Source organism: Lygodium microphyllum, chromosome 23 (genome assembly GCF_053477565.2).
Source record: "Lygodium microphyllum isolate KBCC chromosome 23, Lygodium_microphyllum_v1.1.10, whole genome shotgun sequence".
NCBI lineage: Eukaryota > Viridiplantae > Streptophyta > Polypodiopsida > Schizaeales > Lygodiaceae > Lygodium > Lygodium microphyllum.
In genome coordinates, this window is record NC_141157.1 from 24,886,530 (window position 1) to 24,906,131 (window position 19,602).

General features: G+C 42.1%; 1 protein-coding gene across 3 annotated transcripts in view; it reads right to left on the reverse strand.

Annotated features, from left to right (window-relative positions):
- Positions 1–2,816: 2,816 nt before the first annotated feature.
- LOC148015979 (phosphatidylserine decarboxylase proenzyme 3-like) overlaps positions 2,817–19,602 on the reverse strand; it is a 220,187-nt gene continuing 203,401 nt past the window's right edge. For all 3 annotated transcript variants that reach the window (XM_087664264.1, XM_087664263.1, XM_087664265.1), the window contains one exon: positions 2,817–3,333. In XM_087664264.1, coding sequence (XP_087520390.1) covers positions 3,076–3,333 — 258 coding nt within the window. In that variant the 3' untranslated portion in view covers positions 2,817–3,075. The remainder of the gene's footprint in view (positions 3,334–19,602) is intronic.

Consider the following 19,602-nt stretch of genomic DNA (forward strand, 5'->3'; position numbering starts at 1 on the left):
CGGGCCAATGGAGGTGCATACGCCTCCACTCCTGTCATGGGCATCGATGGTGTACTCCCAGTAGGTGTGTGAACTGCCTGAGAGTACCTTCCCTACCCGCTGGGCCTAGGTGTGAATGATCTTGTGCTCTTGTAGAAGTAAGATGTCGATCCATCTGGCAAGGGTAGGCTGCAGCTCCTGCCGAACAGTCAACTTCCTGGAACCATGTGCTCCACTATAGTGGAGGCTATTCACATTCCAGAATGCAATATGTAAACTCATAGGAAAACTTGTGACTGATCGAACAAGCATCTGTTCAATGTGGAAGCTGTAAACAAGGAAGAGGAGCTATGAGATATGCGGATACACTTTCTCTCATTTTTCTCTCACTCTCACTGTGCTCTACTTGAAACATGGATGCATTTTTGTTCACTAATTGATATCCATTTCAATTGCCATAATTGATCATCAAGACATTGTTGCTTCTTGCATGTTCATATTAGCTTGAAAATAAGAACTATGTTATCCAATTTTAGTTCCATGCATTCCATCTTCAAGTTGTATTGCAAAATATGACTTTATTAATCAGATCAAAGGAGTTGGGACAAACTTTGACAAAAGAAAATTGCAACGCGTTGATTCCTAGTAATGTGGCACTAAACGGGGATTTCATGTTTAGCTTATTGGACTCTATTTACCATCAAGTTCCCTCTCTAAATAGTTCTCTATCACTTTTTATTGAGTTTGCTATACTAGGGATGGCAATAGTTAAGCAATACTATGGTTCCCTATAACTAATGAGAGGAAAAGTTAAATAATATTATAGTGAATACATGAACTCACTAGAATTTTGAAAGATATTTCAACCTCATTTATTGTTCTTAGAAAAAAAATGCTCTTATTATTGCTAAGAGGGTTGTGTAATGAGGCTATACCAACATACATGACATTTGATAAGAAAGTCATAGATGCACAAAATAATTACAAGGACTAACATTGGAAAGAGGTGGTTCATTCTAAGAATCACTTTGATTTCCAACATGCTCCACTTAGTATCTATTATGAGACTCCCAACAATTTTGTGTTGATTTGACATGTGTTGGGACAATTAACATGTTGTAGGATCAAACATTATTTGGTATAGATCTTCATTTGTAATCAACAACATTTACACATGGGCAATTGTATGTTGCATTACGAAGAGTTAGCTCACATGTAGTATCAAGGTTTTGCTTGATGAGGAAAAAATGCTTCTAAAAGCCACTATTAACATTGTCTACAAAGACGTTCTTCAATTTACAAGCTTTACCTTTGTCTTCAATTGTACCTTACATGCATTCATTCTAATATGCACACCCTTGTGTTAATTGGACATTTTCATTTTTTACAATTGTCTATTTAGCTCTATCTTTTGGTTTTAAGGGATAGTAGGATTGTTCCAGGTTTACTTATATGCATTATTTGATCATCATATTTCTCTACTATTTGTCCAACACTCCAAATTGCTATCTTATCATTGCCTCTACTATATTTTTACTCTTAAAACATCTTTTGATACTAGTGGTTTTGGTTATCTAAGATTTTGGATCTAATGAGGCATTTTGTTGATAACATATTTTGTATCTTAATAATAAATGACTACTCATATTCGAGCACTATTGTGCTCATCAATATCATATGCATTTGTGTGATGTTTTAAATGGTACTACTAATAGAAAGTTCATTTGGAGAAACTTTACCAAGGTTGTAGAGCAGTTCCCTATATACAAGAATATTGACATAGATATAACCATGTCAAGCCCCATTAACCAAATGCTATAATCACACAATTGTATAATAGCATGATATTGAGTTAAACTTGATATGAGCTATATAACCTATTGTGCTTAAATGCTCCCTATCAACTTGAGAGGAAATTTATGATGCCTTCCGTAAGTAAAAGGCCAAGTACGTTATTTGTTAACTATGCATATATTTTGTTCTATATATCACAGAATGGATGAATTCCTCAAAAACTTTATATGCATCATTTGGCACTAGTTCAATCATACATTTAGCACCTCGACTAACGAGCAACCTAAGCCACTAAGGAAATATACACTCACATTCACATAAACCAACCTTAATAGCCTTATTTCCTTGACAATTTGAGACTTGATTTGATAGCTTTTGCTTGCTTCATTTTTCATGGATGCTATTATCATTAACAATAATTAACAAACTCTATGGTTACTTTCTTTCTCATTACATGATGTGGAATGCCATCTTATTGCTACAAACTTATGATAAGTTACAAACAAATCAATTGGAATTTTCCCATAGTGAGGCTAATGTGACGTAAAGAAGCTTTTAAGTATCGCGGGTATGTCCATGCAAAGTGCTTACTGCCAAGAAATGTGGCATAGTATTCAAGCTTGTATAATATCATTGTAGCTACAAAAAAAAGTAAAATTTCCAAGAGAACAAGTAATATAATTATTTTTGAAACTTTTGTAATTGTCAGAGTTAAAAACCCTTTTGGTAGGTGCAACTTTGAGCGATATCCCTCTTACAACTTATGACTATGACTAATGTGGTGTGACCCAGGCATAGACCTTAGCACACTTGTGACTATGACTAGTGTGGTGTGACCAAGGCATAGACCTTAGCACACTTGGAAATGAAGCCTTTGAAAGCTTCATTGGTACTGATGTCTGTGCAAGAGAGATACCTCGGGGGGTCAATCATAAACATATATGTATATTGAGTGGATTTGGCATAAGAGACTTTGAAAAGACTACTGTCACACATCTTACATATAGAAAGGTGCCACGTAAAGAGATTATTTACAGATTGAATTTAAAGAAAAGGATGCATTTTATTTAAGGAAAATGTATAGATAATTTGAAAGTTTCTATTTCAAAATTAAATGTGAAATTCATTTTACATGTAATCTCCACATAAGTTCCAAGCAATTCCCATTTCAAGCGTTTGGATTAGATAACAACTCGACGACTGCTCAGGGAAAACCGAGCGTTTATGAGCCGTTGTGGAGTGGTGCTTCTCTTCAGCGGGCTGCTCGGCAAGGAGGAATTCATTTTAAGACAATTTCGGAGGTTAGATGATGTCGTCAGTTTCCTCAGTTTCTCCAAGAGACGCCCCGCGAGCATTGAAGCTTCGGGATGCCTTGATTCCTCTCCTTGCAATCTCGTTGTCCAGGGAAACCACACTGTTTCTGATGGTAGGCCGCTCCGTTGATGCGAGATCCTCCTTGGACATCCCCGGTGAGATTCCAAGACTCATCCCCATGAACACCAGAGTCTCAAGTGAGCGCTCACTGTTTGCAACCAGATCCTCGTCAAAATCGATGGCACCCTGTCATTAAGAAAGGCAACACAGTTAAAATCTAATGTAAACACCCATTCAGTGCGTCATTCATTGGTTGGCCACTTGTGTTCCTAACTAATTGAGCCTTTTGCTACCTTCCAGCTTCTGTTGCTACTTATCATGTCCCCCCCCGCATGTTGTAGCATAATATACAACAGGATCTACCTCACAATTGTCTGTATTTTCATGTGACTATCGTTTTAGACACAAACATCCTCCAATGTAATTTGATCGATCTCTGCCGGTGTGCAATATCGAAATGTTTTTTCTAGGCCTATTTATTATATCGTCGTGACCTATTTTCAGCCGCCATCTGACGTGAATGATATGACAACACATATTTACCTCATATACAAGAGAATTGATGAGGATTGAAAAAGTTCCCCCAAACAGAGGATTGAAAAAGTGCAGCCACACGTAGACCTATCACCGGACGTCAAATAGGTCAAGTTTGCACCGTGTCACATGCTCTTTTTCTGTCGTACTTACTAAAATTATAATGACAAGTGTAAATAGTGACTAAGCGCGTGGCAGGAGTCTAAGAGAGCAACCAACTCTTAGTATACTTTCTACTGCAGCACATACACAGCATTCTGATGCAGGACGATGATGAGTAGGCCCCACTAGGAACCGGCACTGATAGAGTAGCCAAGCCTTTCAGACGTGCTTCTAGAGACATTGGTCGGAGCTTTTAGAATGGCCAAGCCTTCTCGGATGTGCTTTCTACAAGCACCTCCGCAACAGTTGGCAGTAGGTTGGCACAGATGCAGCACAATGGGCTCTGTCAATGTTGTCCATGGCAGTGCTTAGACACCAAAAGCGCTGCTTCTGGGCATGGAAAGCAGGGAGTGGGTAGGTGGGAACATTAGCTATCTGGAGTGGGGATGGTGAGTGCATTTGAGTTATGTAAGTGGGATGGGCTCTCAATTGGGATCGGGTGAGAGAGTTAAGGGATTGTGGTGCCCAAATTGAGGGTTCTGTGACAAAAATACAAAGGATATTGAGGTGTAGACTGCTTTGCCAGTTGAGGGGAGGTGTTAAGGTGTATTGTGATGCCAAGGTGGGATACTCCAAGACATGATGCAACTGACATAGGTTTTCCTTCACAACTAGAAAAACCATATTCCATTATTTTCGTTGCAATGCTGAAAAGAAACAAAAAACAGAGCACAACCCCAAAGCACTAGTGCATGCAAGAAACTCCAAAACCACACATCCATGACACACTACAACTCAATAGACAATTGAAAAAAGATGAGTTCTCATCTAGAATGAAAATACAACCTGTTTGTAGCTCAAAATTGGGTACAACATCACAATTGTTAGGCCACAATCGGTGGAACATGATGTATGACGGCATGCCCACACTAAAGCACAAACTATGGAACATGGTGTATAAGGGTGTGTTCACAACACAATTCACTTAGATATCTCTATCAAAGTAAATCACACTCCCTGCCCAAGGCTCACATACAAATAGCATCAGCCATACAATCCTCTGCAACCTGAAAGGTAGTAGGCAAGTAGAAGCTCTCAAACAATCCTTTGAGTAGACCTTAACTTTGAGGTCTTGTCAACTTGAAAGGACAACTCAAATCCACAAGCCGCCTCCACCCCACGAACACACTCTGGACATCATCAGGCCTTCGATGCAAGCACACGTGTAGCCTCCTTTGGTGTCATCACTTCCACAAACTCCTCTTCCTCTTCTTCACACTTGTGGCCACCTCAACCTCCCCAATTTTGCAACCTCAGCTTCAGCACCACCCACACAATGCCAACTGCACTTCTGCCCTCCCCGGCTCTACTCGGTCATCATCACCATGTCCTCCCTATGCTTGTTGGGGACACTTCTATCCTCCTCGTCCCCTTCCACAAACAATGCCCTTTCTCGTTATCTTAGCTCCTAGGCGAGCTTTAAAGCATCATGCTCTCTCCACCTTTCACCCTACATGGCTCTACTTCTGCTTCTCAGCCTAGGATGGCCTGCTTTTGCTGCCCCCCCATCGACATAGTCCTTTACTTTTGAACTCCACCTTGAAAATGATAATTGCCATCTTTATCACACTTGTCGAAAGCATGACATAACCGCCTGCTTTTGCCACCTTAAAAAGCATGTGCCTTGGAACATTGATGTAGTAGATGTTGCCACGTATGCACCTATACTATCATCCTCATCAATCCGCCACATCATCATTGGAACATTGATGTAGTAGATGTTGCCATGTATGCACCCATACTATCATCCTCATCAATCCGCCATATCATCAAGGCCTAAAGACCCCTCATCACATGGGCAAAGAGACTACCATAGTTCAAAAGATTATGCCAATCATCTATAAGACTCATCTGCCTAAGAATGACTGTCATCACGAGGACATGAAATTTTATTGCTTTGCTTGGCATTTAATTAAAAGCTAATCAATTGTGCAAATGTGAATTGCACATGTGAGGTGTATATCAATTATTTCACAATGTGGGACCCAAGACCCCAAGATATCAATTGATGCCGAAGGCAAAAGTTGTAATAAGTTATGCCCGATAGATACTAGGTGGTACTTGGTGTCAAATTTGGGCTTAGACCAATTTATTGGCCACTAATATCACTGGTAACGTTAGAGACTAAGCATTAATTAATTAACTAATGCCAATCTAAGGATCAATAACTGTACTCAGGATATACTTGGGAGACAAATTCGCATAGTCAGTTTAATCATTGACTCATGAAATTGATTTTCTAAGCACTAAAATAATTATTAAATTAATTCTCAAAATGTTAATTTTGAAAATTAATTTAATAAGTTGGATAATGCTGGAAATTGAAATTACAAGGCTGCCCCTCGACAAAACTTACCCATCTAAATTTGGGAAAGCCGAATTGAGGCTAAAGAGAGAAAGAAATCTCATTTTTACATTTTGGAGCTATTCCGTTGAAGGGTGTAAAGAAAAATACCCTAACACAAAAACAGAAACAGAAACCGTACGACAAAGCACAGAGACTGATAAAAAGAACACAATTAGGGTTAGGGTTAGAGTAACTCAGAGACAATGAACACAGTGAATAAATGAAATGATATGACTACTAATGATACGATGCTCATGGAGCAAACACACTATGCAGTGAATGAATACTGAACCTCGAACTCTTGTATCTCTAGGATCAGGGCAGGGGTAATGAGCTGGAGAGTGTGTCGTACTCCAAACGGATCCCGAATCCTAGCAAGGCAACCTCTGGGTGTTGAACACCAACAAACACAACAGTGAGAAGCTGGATCTAATGTAGACAACAGTGAGGAGAGAAAGACTAAAAACGGAGCCTGCAAGAGAGAGACTAAAAACGTAAGCAAGACAGCCTGTAGGAGAGAGAAAGACTAAAAATGGAGCCTACAAGAGAGAGAAAGACTGAAAACGCAGGCAAGACAGCCTGCAGGAGAGAGAAAGATTGCAACGGCTGCAGATAGGAGAGAGAAAACTGTCAGGGCGACAGCTGGCGCCTGCAAACGCAGCAGTTTGCTGGTGTGGCAGGCTGTACGACAGCAGTGCAGATGAACAGCAGTCGCCAGGCAGAAACAACAGCAATCAGCGTGTGGATGGGCTAGAAACAGTTGCCAGACTTTAGGGAACAGGATGGATAGCTGAGATGTTCTCCGTGACTGGGGTGCGGGCAGAAAGCTAGTAACACTTGAAACCTGCAAAAACGAGATTCTGAAAGAGTAGGGGGCTAACTACCAATTTATAGAAAATTAGGGTTCTAGATCCTCTCCCACTTAACTTTCTCGATTTGCTCCCTGTTTTAGGGTTTTGGCTAAAATAAGCCTAAAATAAGCATATTGTGGGGCTGTTGAAGTGGCTAAGTGCATTTCTTAGCACAACACCCCCTCTTAGGCCCAAAATAAGGCGAGAAAAGTAGGCTAGCCTAAATTTTGATTTACCCCAAGGCGTCCCACCCCAAAGCAGCTAGGGCATCGGACAAAAGGTGCACGTCGACTGCCCAGTGGCCTACCAAGACTACAGAGGCAATAGATATCTTACCAAGGGAGCCCAAGTCATCACCCTAGAGAGGTCAGGGCATTGGACCAAGTGTACTCGTCGGCTGCCCAAGGGCCTACAAAGGCGGATGGAATCAACAATGGACTTATTTGTTTTGTTTGTTTGTTTGTTTTTTTAAAAAAGTGTTTTGAAAATACATAAGTAATATAGGGCCAACGGCCGATTAAGTGACAGATAGGAAAAGATAAAGAGAGTTTTAAAGCCAATCCCTCGCACTGACGAGGATAAGTGTCTAAGGATGATAAAAGTGAGTGTATGTACCAATCATGTGTTGAATATGTGAGAGGCAAAAAAAAACGGTGGGCTTAGCAAAACAAGCAAGAGTAGGGAAACTGCCTTTGGGAGAATTGCCGTGTGTTATGCTACGAATATGGTGGATCCTAGAGTCGACCACTTCAAAAGACCGAAAAGGGATAAATGCGCAAAGATGCATGCTGACATGAACAGAATGCCAATGCATACGGTAATGAAAAGGGAGATGCAAGATGTCATGCTCATGCAATATGCTATGCAACGGTGCCACTGGGACAGTGTCCTCGCAGGGGAAGTGTTCACTTGTCCAAGTGCCCTTTCACAATCAGGTCATCCTGATAGTGCGGATGAAGTTACAAATGCCCATAATACAATACAAAAGAATAAGTAAATGTAATGTCTAAAAAACTGTAAGCATCATCATTGTCATGATCAAGAGTAGGAGTCGTCCCCTCTCAAACTAGAAGGGAAAGCAAGAGAGAAGCACCCTCTTCCCGTCAAGCTAAAGAAGTAGGGGAGGGTGTATCCAAGCCGATCCTGGGTAGCAGGTACTGAAGAACCGGCCGGTTGACTGCTTTGGTCAAGATATCTGCAAAATTATCTAATGAAGGCGAATAGTGCCTAGCTCAACTTGCTCTCTGGAAAAGTGCAAGTGGACTCCCACATGCCATGTTCATGGTGTGACGATCGGATTGCCCGCAAGAGCAATGGCACTTTGGTTGTCTTAGTAGACAACTGTGGGAGAGTCACATGGAAAATTAAGCGCCGCAAGTAAACTCCTCAGATAGATGGCCTCGGTGGTGTCATCGAAGAGAGTCCAATGGTTAGCCTCAACCGTAGAAGCCACCACCGTCTCATGCTTACGGCTGGACCAAGAAATTGGAGCCATGCCCAAGGTAAAGAGGTGGACGCCATGGGAACGCCACGTGTCGGGATCTCCTGCCCAATCAGAATCAGTGTACCCCTGCAAACATAAACCAGAACCATATGCCAAGCCATAAGAAAAAGTACATTGCAAATAACGCAACACACGAAGACATGCAATCCAATGTGACATCCTAGGTGCTGTGAAAAACTGACTGAGTATGCTAACTCAGTAAGCTCAATCTCGCCTAGTGTGAATTAACCAAAGAAGTTTTCCTACAACAGAACAATAGGTGTGTGCATCGAAGGGCTGTCCTAGGGTATCCTTCGACAAGTGGACAATAGGATCAATAGCATGGCCTCTGGCCGTGTTTGATCCGAAGTGGTAAGCTTACCTATCTTGTCATCAGGCGTGTGTGTGTATGCACGACACCTGAAGACTCTGAAATGGGAAATAACAGGCCGAGAGCCAAAAAATGCCACATACGGGGTCTTTTGAGAAAGAGCCGCAGTTGGGCACTGGTTGAGGATATATACCGAAGTGTTAATAGCCTCGACCCAAAGGCGCTTAGGAAGCTCTGCTACCAACAGCATAGAGCGTGCTATTTCCATGACTGTGCAATTTCTACGCTCTACGACTCCATTCTGAGAGGGAGAGTTAGTAGAGGTGAGCTGGCGAGAAATGCCATGCTTTTGTAGAAACTCGGAAAACTCGTGGGAGATAAACTTACCACCGCTATCACTGCTGATGTACCCGACACGACAACCAGTCTGGTTATGAACCAACAGCACCCAAGCAGAAAAATATGTGAAAGCATCTGACTTATGCTTGAGAAAGTACACCCACATGTATCGAGAATGATCATCCACTATAAAAAAGAAGTACAACGCGTTGTTCAAAGCAGTAGTGCATGTCAGCCCACAAAGATCAACGTGAATCAATCTAAGAGACTCGTCAGCTCTATGTGACTGCTGAGGAAATGGGGTACGGTGTTGCTTCGTGAGCTGACAGGCTTTACAAACATGTCGAGCTAGCTTCAGGCATGAAAGGCCCCCAACCAGCTTACGACGTGAGAACTCATAAAGTGAGTCATAACCAAGATGCCCTAAGTGAAAATGCCAAAGACGCTCATTGTGTGTAGGCTCCCGAGATGTGGCTAAGGCCTGGAAGCTATGAAACACGGAGCCTTCGGTGGTCGGCTCGGTCAAAAAGTGTATCATGTGGTATATGCCATTGGGCTGTGCCTCACCGCGAGCAATCACTAAATGAGTCAGAGAGTCAAGGACCTCGACTGTGGTCACTATAAAGAAAACTGCTCGTCCCAACCGGCAAAGCTGCTGAACAAATAACAGGTTCAACCCAAGCTGAGGAACATGATATACATTGTCCTACGAAGCCAGATCCGAACCCTTGTAAGTGGCAAAACTGATGCAACCTTGAGTCTAAATCTTGACCGAGGAGTTGTTTCCTACACGGATCAACTCGATAATAGCAGAGGCATTCCTAGCCCTCCACGAGCAGACGACCTCGTATGAAACAAATGCGGGATCGGGTTCGTGTTCCAACCCCTGCACTAGATTTCATAAATTCTATGAATCAAGGGCATGTCTCATCAAATTCGACCAAGAAATAAAGTTTGACCCGTTAAAACGAGTCTTGTCATTAAATGCATTCTTGGCAGAAGATGAGCTAGAACCATGAGGTGTCTCGTGGGTGGAGTAAGATGATAGTGGGAAAGATGGTGGAGGTGAGAGTGTCTAATAAGAGTAAGGAGGGAGAAGAGGTGGGTAGGCAGAAGTAGACTGTGAGTGTCTAATGAGTGCCGATTGATACGGAGGCACTGGAATATGAATGTTTTCATAAGGTGCCGATGTAGATACAGGCACTGGGACACAGTAGCCTTGTCCAAAGTAAGGCTGGGACACAGCATTATGACTAAAAGGTCTACTAGGCAATGCCATGGAGGCAAACTGTGGAGGTACCTGATCCACACTCGGGAGAGACTAAGTGGCATACCCAGGCTGCAATGATCCCGAAAGTGTGTATGAGGTAGATGGAACACCACCTGACTGAGGGAAGGATGAGGTACTAAAGGATGTGCCTATGTTTCCATAATCCCTCGGAGTGATGTGCGATGCGACATGAGGTGTCTGAAATGGAAATGTAAATGATATAAATGGAAGTGGTGAAGCAACGGAAGAATATGGTGGGATGGGTGGGTTTTGAAAGTGAGGTGTATGAGCTGCAGATTCTTTTTGTTTATTTTTATCATTTAAAGACTGAAAATGAAACTGCGAAGATGATGATACATCATGTAATGAAGTGAAAGGAACACCAAATTCATTCTGATCATGTGAAGTAGATAGAAAAGAAGGCAGGACAAAAAAAAAAAACCTGGCTTTTTCTTATAATCCCCGCGACGTGTGTTAACATACAAGAATTGGTCCTCTAGAGGACCTTTTCCGTAGTCAACAGACTGGACTCTTTCTTCCACATGATCTCTACCAGTATATTGCAAAATAGAAGAGGTAAACGAAGAAGGCACAAAAGATGAATCAAAAGTACATTGTACCGGAGAGGATGGAAGAGCCCTGCAACATCATCAGACTTACGCGTAACATCTGAAGAGTGAAATCCATGCATATCTTCATTTAGAAGCTTTTCTTGAAGGGCAATCCTTCGGTCGAGCTCCTCAATCTTTTTTTGTCGATAGACTATGATCAGTTTATATTCCTCAGAGGTTAGCTTGCCTATCTTTTCTTCCATGTACTCAGATGTTTCTCCCACCATGTCGAAACTTTCTGGAGCAAGCTGATCGATCCACTCTCGCTTGGTTCTCGGCATAGGCTGATCTGGAGACTGAATCGGTGTTGATGTGTTCGAAGACATTTGAACCTATTGTTGTTCTTGCTTCTTGTGAAGAGCTTTCAGATCAAAGGTCTAGGTTTCTCAAAGAGTTCCAGACTCTGATACTATGTAAAGAAAAATACCCTAACACAGAAACATAAACAAAAACCGTACGATAAAGCACAGATTGATAAAAAAAACACAGTTAGAGTTAGGGTTAGAGTAACTCAGAGATAATGAACACAGTGAATAAATGAACTGATATGACTACTAATAATACGATGCTCATGCAGCAAACATACTATGCAGTGAATGAATACCGAACCTCGAATTCCTGTATCTTTAGGATCAAGGCAGGGATAAGGAGCTGGAGAGTGTGTTGTACTCCGAACAGATCCCGAATTGCAGCAAGGCAACCTCCGGATGTCGAACACCAGCAAACACAACAGTGAGAAGTTGGATCTGATGTAGACAGCAGTGAAGAGAGAAACACTAAAAACAGCGCCTACAGAAGAGAGAAATACTAAAAACGCAGGTAGGACAGCTTGGAGAAGAGAGAAAGACTAAAAACGGAGCCTGCAGGAGAGAGACTGAAAACGCAGGCAAGACAGCCTGTAGGAGAGAGATAGACTAAAAACGGAGCTTGCAGGAGAGAGAAAGACCGAAAACGCAGGCAGGACAGTCTGCAGGAGAGAGAAAGACTGCATCGACTGCAGACAGGAGAGAGAACATTGTCAGGGCGGCAGCTGGAGTCTGCAAACGGAGCAGTTTGCTGACGTAATAGATTGTACGACAGTAGAGCAGATGAACAACAGTAAGTCGCTAGGCAGAAACAGTAGCAATCAGTGTGTGGAGGGCTTGAAACAGGAGGGAACAGTGATGGACAGCAAGGGCTGAGATGTCCTCCGTGACTGTGGTGTGGGCTGCAAGTTGGTAACACCTGAAACCTGCAAAAACGAGATTGTGAAAGAGTGGAGGGCTGGCTGCCAATTTATAGAAAATCAGGGTTGTAGATCCTCTCCCACTTAATTTCTCGATCCGCTCCCTGTTTTAGGGTTTTGGCTAAAATAAGCCTAAAATAAGTATGTTTTGGGCTGTTTAAGTGACTAAATGCATTTCTTAGCACAACATGAGGCCATTTCCTAGCCATTAGAGACCATTTTGGTAAAGATGATTGCATATTCTTGACCAGGGGAAGCTAGCAATTACTCTTCATGCACTTTCTCCTAAAGACTATAGTCTTTGATGCTCCCTTTGCTGTTGGTGAATCTATTTGGGGCTGGAAAAGTAAATCAGTAGCTCAATTTCACCAAGTTATCATGACAAATCTCTGAATTTTCAGTCCACAGCATTCTCTCTCGTTCTTCAATCATTTCTTAGCTCCCTTCAGTATTTGCTAGCAATTTGAGTCATCAAAGTAAGAGATTTTGTCATGGGGACGTCAAATTGTGAGATGCTTTAATCTTGCTGATAATGTTTGATTAAGTTATTATTTAAATGTGCAACGTTGTTTAGTACATGTGATGCACATAGCTGTTATTTTATGGTAACAGACCAAGGACCTGGAGAATACAATAGGTGTCAAAGCCAAAAGTTTTGATTAGTTATGCTACTTGGGCTTTTCTGGTCAGGTGGTGTCAGTTTTGACCCTAGGACAATTGTTTGGCTAATAAGTGCTAGTGGTGACACTAGGGACTAGCATTAATTAATTAATTAATGCTAGCCTAAGGGCCAACAAAGGGTGGGAACCACTCTAGGTTGCAAATGGCCTAGCTGATTTAATTATGGATGGGCACATTTGAATTTTGGGCAAGGTCAAAAGGGGCGAAATTGATATCCAGAATTATTTAATTCTTAAAATTGATTTAATGGCTGGCTAATGCTGAAAATTGGGTTTAGAAAATTGTCACTTGACAAAAATACTCGTGCAAACTGAGAAAATTTTTATGGGGGTTGTGTCTCAACCATTCATGCAGTTTTCAGCTAGTGGGAGAAAGAGAGAAGATTGGATCACTTGTTCAGTAGAGAAATAGCAATTGGCTACCTGCAACAGCCAACAGAGGGCTCTAGGAGGCAGGGGACAACAGGGAAACATCCTATAGGGGCTAGCAACAGATGTTGAATGCTACGTAGATCAAAGAAGCCATGTGGCATTTGCTTCTCCCACTTGTTGGAGGACAAAGTCACTTATGAGGCCTATCTTTTGGTGGCAATTTTGGCTCACCATAGGCCTTTCTCTTTTTTGTATCATTGTATGTCCTACCTATGATCTATGATCCATATATGTACTATGATGTTCTTGTATCGCATGTTGCACATGCAATGACAAGGACCTAGTAGATGCCAATTTTGGCTTTTAACCTCATGTATTCATTTTACTTTTTGTAATGGCATTGCTTTTTTAAATTTAAACATGTGTTCTATCACTTACAGTTTTTTTTAAAATCAAGTTTTTTTTCGTACTAATATTGTACAGTACCTTATAATCTCTCAAGGTACCATTTAGTACTATACTTTATCGTATAATAGCGTATTGTACTTGACAGCTAAGATAACATTCCATTATCAACTTGCCCACTCTTTCTCTAAGCTAAAGTTGGGATGATACCTTAGGAATGAAGAGTATCATGAGACTCATGTACGTCTCAAATAGCATCAAGAGGTTTCATGTGTGTGAAGCTCGACAATTAAACCTAGCTCTGATAGAGTATCACAAATAACAACACGAAATCGAGCAATAATGGGGATTATACAGATTTTTCTTGACCATCATCTTGAGGAGGCTTGAGGGGGATTCATAAGCCAATACCATCCACACCCTCTATTGTTGTCGTTCCTACTCTTGGTGTGTCACTCCTGCCAATGGTGGCTCCATCTGCTACTTAAGAGCTGATGTCTAGCCTTTGGAGGACTATCTACTACTATGTTTTCCTTCTTAGCTCCTTCTACCACCTATTGCAGTTGCTGCCATCCTAAAGGCTATGTTTTGACCATCTAGCTGCTGTCCTAAGTCGACCATCCTCGTCATCTAGATTGACTTAAGGCTGCAAACGCAGCTACACAGTAAATGATGCAGTGGAGAGCTCCCAAATAGCACCCACAGCACTGCATGACGATCCACGAACTTGGCTGATTTAGGGAATCAAGATGTGCAAACAGAAGGCTCCTATTACAGAGGATTTGGGATGCAATTATCCTATTGACAAAAATGAAGACATTTATTTTTTATAATTTTGCATTAATTGCTTTTTGGGGCTTTTTTAAGGAAACTGGATACACCATAATTATGACTTAGTGCAAACCCTAATACTAATGGCTCAAAACTCCCTCTTAGGCCCAAACATGACTATGCCTTGGATGCAGTGTAATTCTTATCTCCGGGAACTAAACATACTCCATAAATAGAATCTGTATAAATGCAACGCTAGGGTGATAAGGTATAGCCAAGAGAATAGCTCCCATAAATGTCTGCCATAGACTGTCTCAATGTGAGATGATGCCAATATGGTGGATCCTAGTCAACTACTCCTTTGACAAGGGAAAAGGGAAACATGATACAAAATGCAAGGACTTTCCATCCTTCGATGGGCGCCTACAAATATAGGCTTTCCCTCATCCAAACCACTGCCAATGCATGGGGAGATGCAAGGGGTCATGCAAAATGTTGTGCTCAAACAGAATGCTTTGCACAATGCAGTGGTACTACTTGAGCAGTGCCCCATAGGGGAATTGTTTGCTTGCCCAAGCACCCTTTTACAAGTATGAATCATCAAGATACAAATGATGATGATATGAAGGTAAAAAAGACTTCGTATAATGTGCCAAAGATCCTATAAGCACCAAGAGAAGGATACCTCTTCCTCTTACCACCGAACAACAAAAGGGAAAGTTAGCACCCCCTCTCACCCCAACATGACAATAGCTATGGGGGGAGGAGAAACAGCGAAAGAAAAAAAAAAATTATACTCATGTCCAACTGAAAACCTATGAAATGAAAGGCCTCCATGCCTCCATGCTGGTCGACAAGCCCAACCAAAGAGGGACAACCAAGATAGAAAGTGCTAAACTATCCAAGTCTCCACTCTGATCAAAACAATAGGTCATGTCAGTGCTTTTATGGGTTTTTTTGTGTGCTTTTGTTAGGTATTCCTACTGCCAATAGGTAGCATGCTAAATATGCACAATAATAAGTGTAGAAATGTCCAACGAAAGAGAGGGCACAAAGTCGAGCATGCCTTGCTAGAATTAAATGATATGCATGTAGAAAGAATGATATGCATGTAGAAAGAATTGACTATGAGAGGAAGCTTCACAATCTACTAGACTAGAGGGTCTCTTGGGAAAGTGGGCTCAAAAACCACTTTTGGCTGCACACTAGATGTATATCTGGTTAGCAAACCTCTTCTCAAAATCATCTGGAATCACAAACTTCCAATCACGTCATGGATACATAAAGACGGGACTGCCCAAGAATAACACCATCAAAAACTATCTACAACCCCAAATGAGCCATTCGATTAAACTTGAGTCTATGCAAATCTTTGTCTGGCCAATCCAACAACTTGGAGGAGGCTAAGACCTCTCCTTGCAGTGAATTTGCCTCCTTGTGAGTCTCAAGAGGGCGGCAAACTGAAAAAACATAAGATCTCCTGCCAGGATGCAATTAAATGAGAAAGGAGAAAAGACTCGGTGGTCTTAATTGCTCTCAAGAAGTTGAGCACATGCCACCAGGAGGCACAAATAACCGTATTACCATGAGAGATACCAATCTTCTCAATGAAAAATTTTGCAATGTCCGACCAAGGATGACTCTGTACACATAATGCCTGCAAAAGGGCCAACCTCAAGGCTTTCATATGCAAATTAACATCCAACAGGGCTGCTCCCCCCATTCGTTTAGGCGTGGTCACATGCTGCCACGAAATCCAAACCTGACCCAACCGATTCCCCTTCTTTTTCCCCAACATAAACTTGATAGGCTGAACAAGATCCAAAAGCGGCTTCTTAGTCAAAGGAAGGAGTGGCAAGAAGTATGATATCATACTGATCATAATACTTTGAGAAACTTTCAATTTGACATGTAAAGGCCAGCCTTGAGATTTCCAATACATGAACCTGTCATGAATCCGAGAGGCCATCCAATCCAGTAAGGCCCGGGGTGCTACCTCCACCCCAATAGGATATCCCAAGTGTCTGGTTATATTTCCCTTTGGGATCACAATTCCATGCCAGCGCAAGGCCTGCAGATCAGTCTCCGTACAGGAGAGAAGTGTAGATTTCTACGTATTAATATGAAGACCAGATGCCAAAGCAAAAAGATTCAATGCCACCATTGCCCGATTAACATTAGTGCAATCAGCCTTAAGGAACATGAAAGAATTATCTGCCAAAGATTGACCCACTAGTTGAGTACCACTGGGAAGAGTCAAGCCAACTATCTCACCTTGATTAGCCAACTTGTCCAACAATGAGAGCATTGGGTGAGTGACCAAAGCAAACAACAAAGGGCTGAGGGGGCAGCCTTGCCTAAGAGATCGAGATAAGGCAATTTCTTCCATGATCCCTCCCTTAAGAGCAATACAAGCTACAACTCCCTGACCAGTAGTGTCAACAAGAGAAACCATGCGAGGGCCAAATCCCATTGTGGACAATAATTGCTGCAAGAAAGGCCAGCTAACATGATCAAATGCCTTCTCAATATCGAGCCGAAGCATTACCACTTGCTGTCCTGAAGCTTTAGCATAGTCAATTCCCAGTTGAACATTCAAGATGTTATGCATGATATTCCGACCTTTAATGAAACCATATTGACGTGGATGAACCATGTGTGGAAAAACTTTTTGCAATCTATTCGCAATGATTTTGGAGAAGATTTTATATAACGAACCCGTAAAGGAAATAGGTCTCCATTGTTCCAAAGAGGTAGCGGAGGGAACCTTGGGCAACAACCGAATGACAACAATCTTCCAATCGAATGGCATGGTACCAGAGTTCCACACTTGCTGGCACAGGCGAGACAATGGGTCTTTATGCTGCTGCACGGGGTAGATGGGATAGCACTTCTTCCACTTCATATTCTGAAATATCCGCCTCCATTAAGTCCACCCATTTTGGTTTGACCTAGTTGCTTACCAACTCACAAATATAGTGGCGAGTGGAGAGGACAGCATCAGAAGAATTCTCTTGCGGTCCCAACAAGGACTTATAAAAGTCAACACACATACGAATGATGACGGCCAGATCCATCACCATAACACCCTATTCATCCATTAAGCATACAATATTTTCCCTAGAATATTTCTGGTGCAGGCGAGCAAAGAATCGATGGGATTGGCAATTATTATCGTATAAAGCTTCTGTTCTGGCCAACAACTTGTATTTTGCATATTCCTGTTCTTGAAGAGAATGAATTCTACCTTTCAACCATTCAATGCATGTGATCAATTCATCATTAGAATCCCCTAACTGACTTAAAAACAAGGAGTGGACCAATAAAGATTGGGCATTCCGCAATTCAGCTCGTAAAGAGGAAGCCTGCTGAATACCATACTGACGGGATTCTTATTGGGCATTGTCCCTAAAAATAGCCCATGCATCCCTCCCTCTAGATAGGACCTTCAAGCTAAAGGAAGCGATGAGTTGCTGAACATATTCCAAAAACTGATTCTGCTGCAGAAAAGATTGATTAAAACGAAGTGGCAAGCGAGCAAGAAGAGCCTTAAATACATGAACAGGTCTATGGGTCATTTCCAGGACCAAAGGGTAGTGATTTGATAAGGCATGCTACCATTCCACCCATATGTCAATAACTGCAGGAAGAAAGAAATCACCGTGACAAATATATATCCAATCTAGTCTGGCCCAGGTGTTAGGATGTTGCAAAGATCGATAGGTATAACCAGATTGTGATGGATACATCCAAGACTACATCTTCTACTTTAAAGATCCAATTGCAAGGGCGTCCCAAGCCTGTCGCTCAAGACCATCCATAACCGAGTGCAGAGAAGTAGCCTGATCCCCAGATAGACATGCATTAAAGTTGCCCATGACAAAACCTTCGCGAGCCATGGAAAGGCAGCGCAAGTCATCCCAAAGTTGACGACGCTCCCTTACCGTGGAAGGAGCGTACACACCCACCAACCACAAACCCTCTCCCTCATACAGTATTTCCAGAATTACGAATCGACCTCCAGGGTCTTGAGAAACCAATGATGGCTGCAGGCAAGGTTTGACAGCCAACATAACTCCAAATTGATATGGATCTCGACCACTGAAAAAAACAACATAATCCTTATAAACATAGAAGGATCCAGCCAAAGCATGATGTTTATGTTCCACCACACAAAATACATCTCACTTTCCAACTAACACAACTTTTTCCACAACCGATACTGCTTACTACGCGAAGAGATACCTTTCATGTTCCACAAAGCAATCCTCATAATAAATCGGAAATGAGAAAACTATTGAGCCACCGCTTTTCCTTTCCCTTTTACATCTAGAGCTTTGGCTGCCTGAAATATTTCCATCTCGCTTCAGATTACATCTACAAGGTCCACCCTTTGCAAACCAGCAAGCAAAGCACAAGAAGAAAACTGTTGTTGCTGTGAACGAAAAACATCCCTAGGAGGCACAAGTCTCCCTTGCATATCAAAGTGCAAAGTAGAATTGGAATTCCTTTTATCATCCCCAGTCAGAGCACGTGAAGATTGAGGGTTTATATAAAACCCCCTACCTCTGCATTGAAAGGTCTGAGTGATAGGGTGTGGCGATGGATGGGCAGGAGCCGAACGAGATGCTTGTCTTGCATTACGTCTAACCACCAATACCCAAGAATCTTCCCGAGAAGACACATTTCGGTCGATCGGGAGGGAAGTATGCTCGCGGCCCAGTTGAGGAGCCTCCTTTTTACCTTCATCACGACCATGTTGGGGAGGCATCTCCAGATCAGCTTGAAGCTGCTGATGTATGTGGGGAGGATGGTGATCTTGCATATCCATGTCTAAATCTATAGATTGCTGCAAAACCTCCGGATTTTTGTCACATTCCGAAATAAAATGGCCCAATTGGACGCATCGGAAACAGTGTCCTGCAAAAAAACCCCATTTCAACTCATAAACCAAGGTTTGCAGTCCTGGAACCTGAAAAATGAATTTTGGTCGGGCAAGGTTTTCCAGTGTCCCGAAGCATGCATGCCCTGTTCAGATTGTGGGAAGACAGGCGAGGCTCTACCAACACGTAGC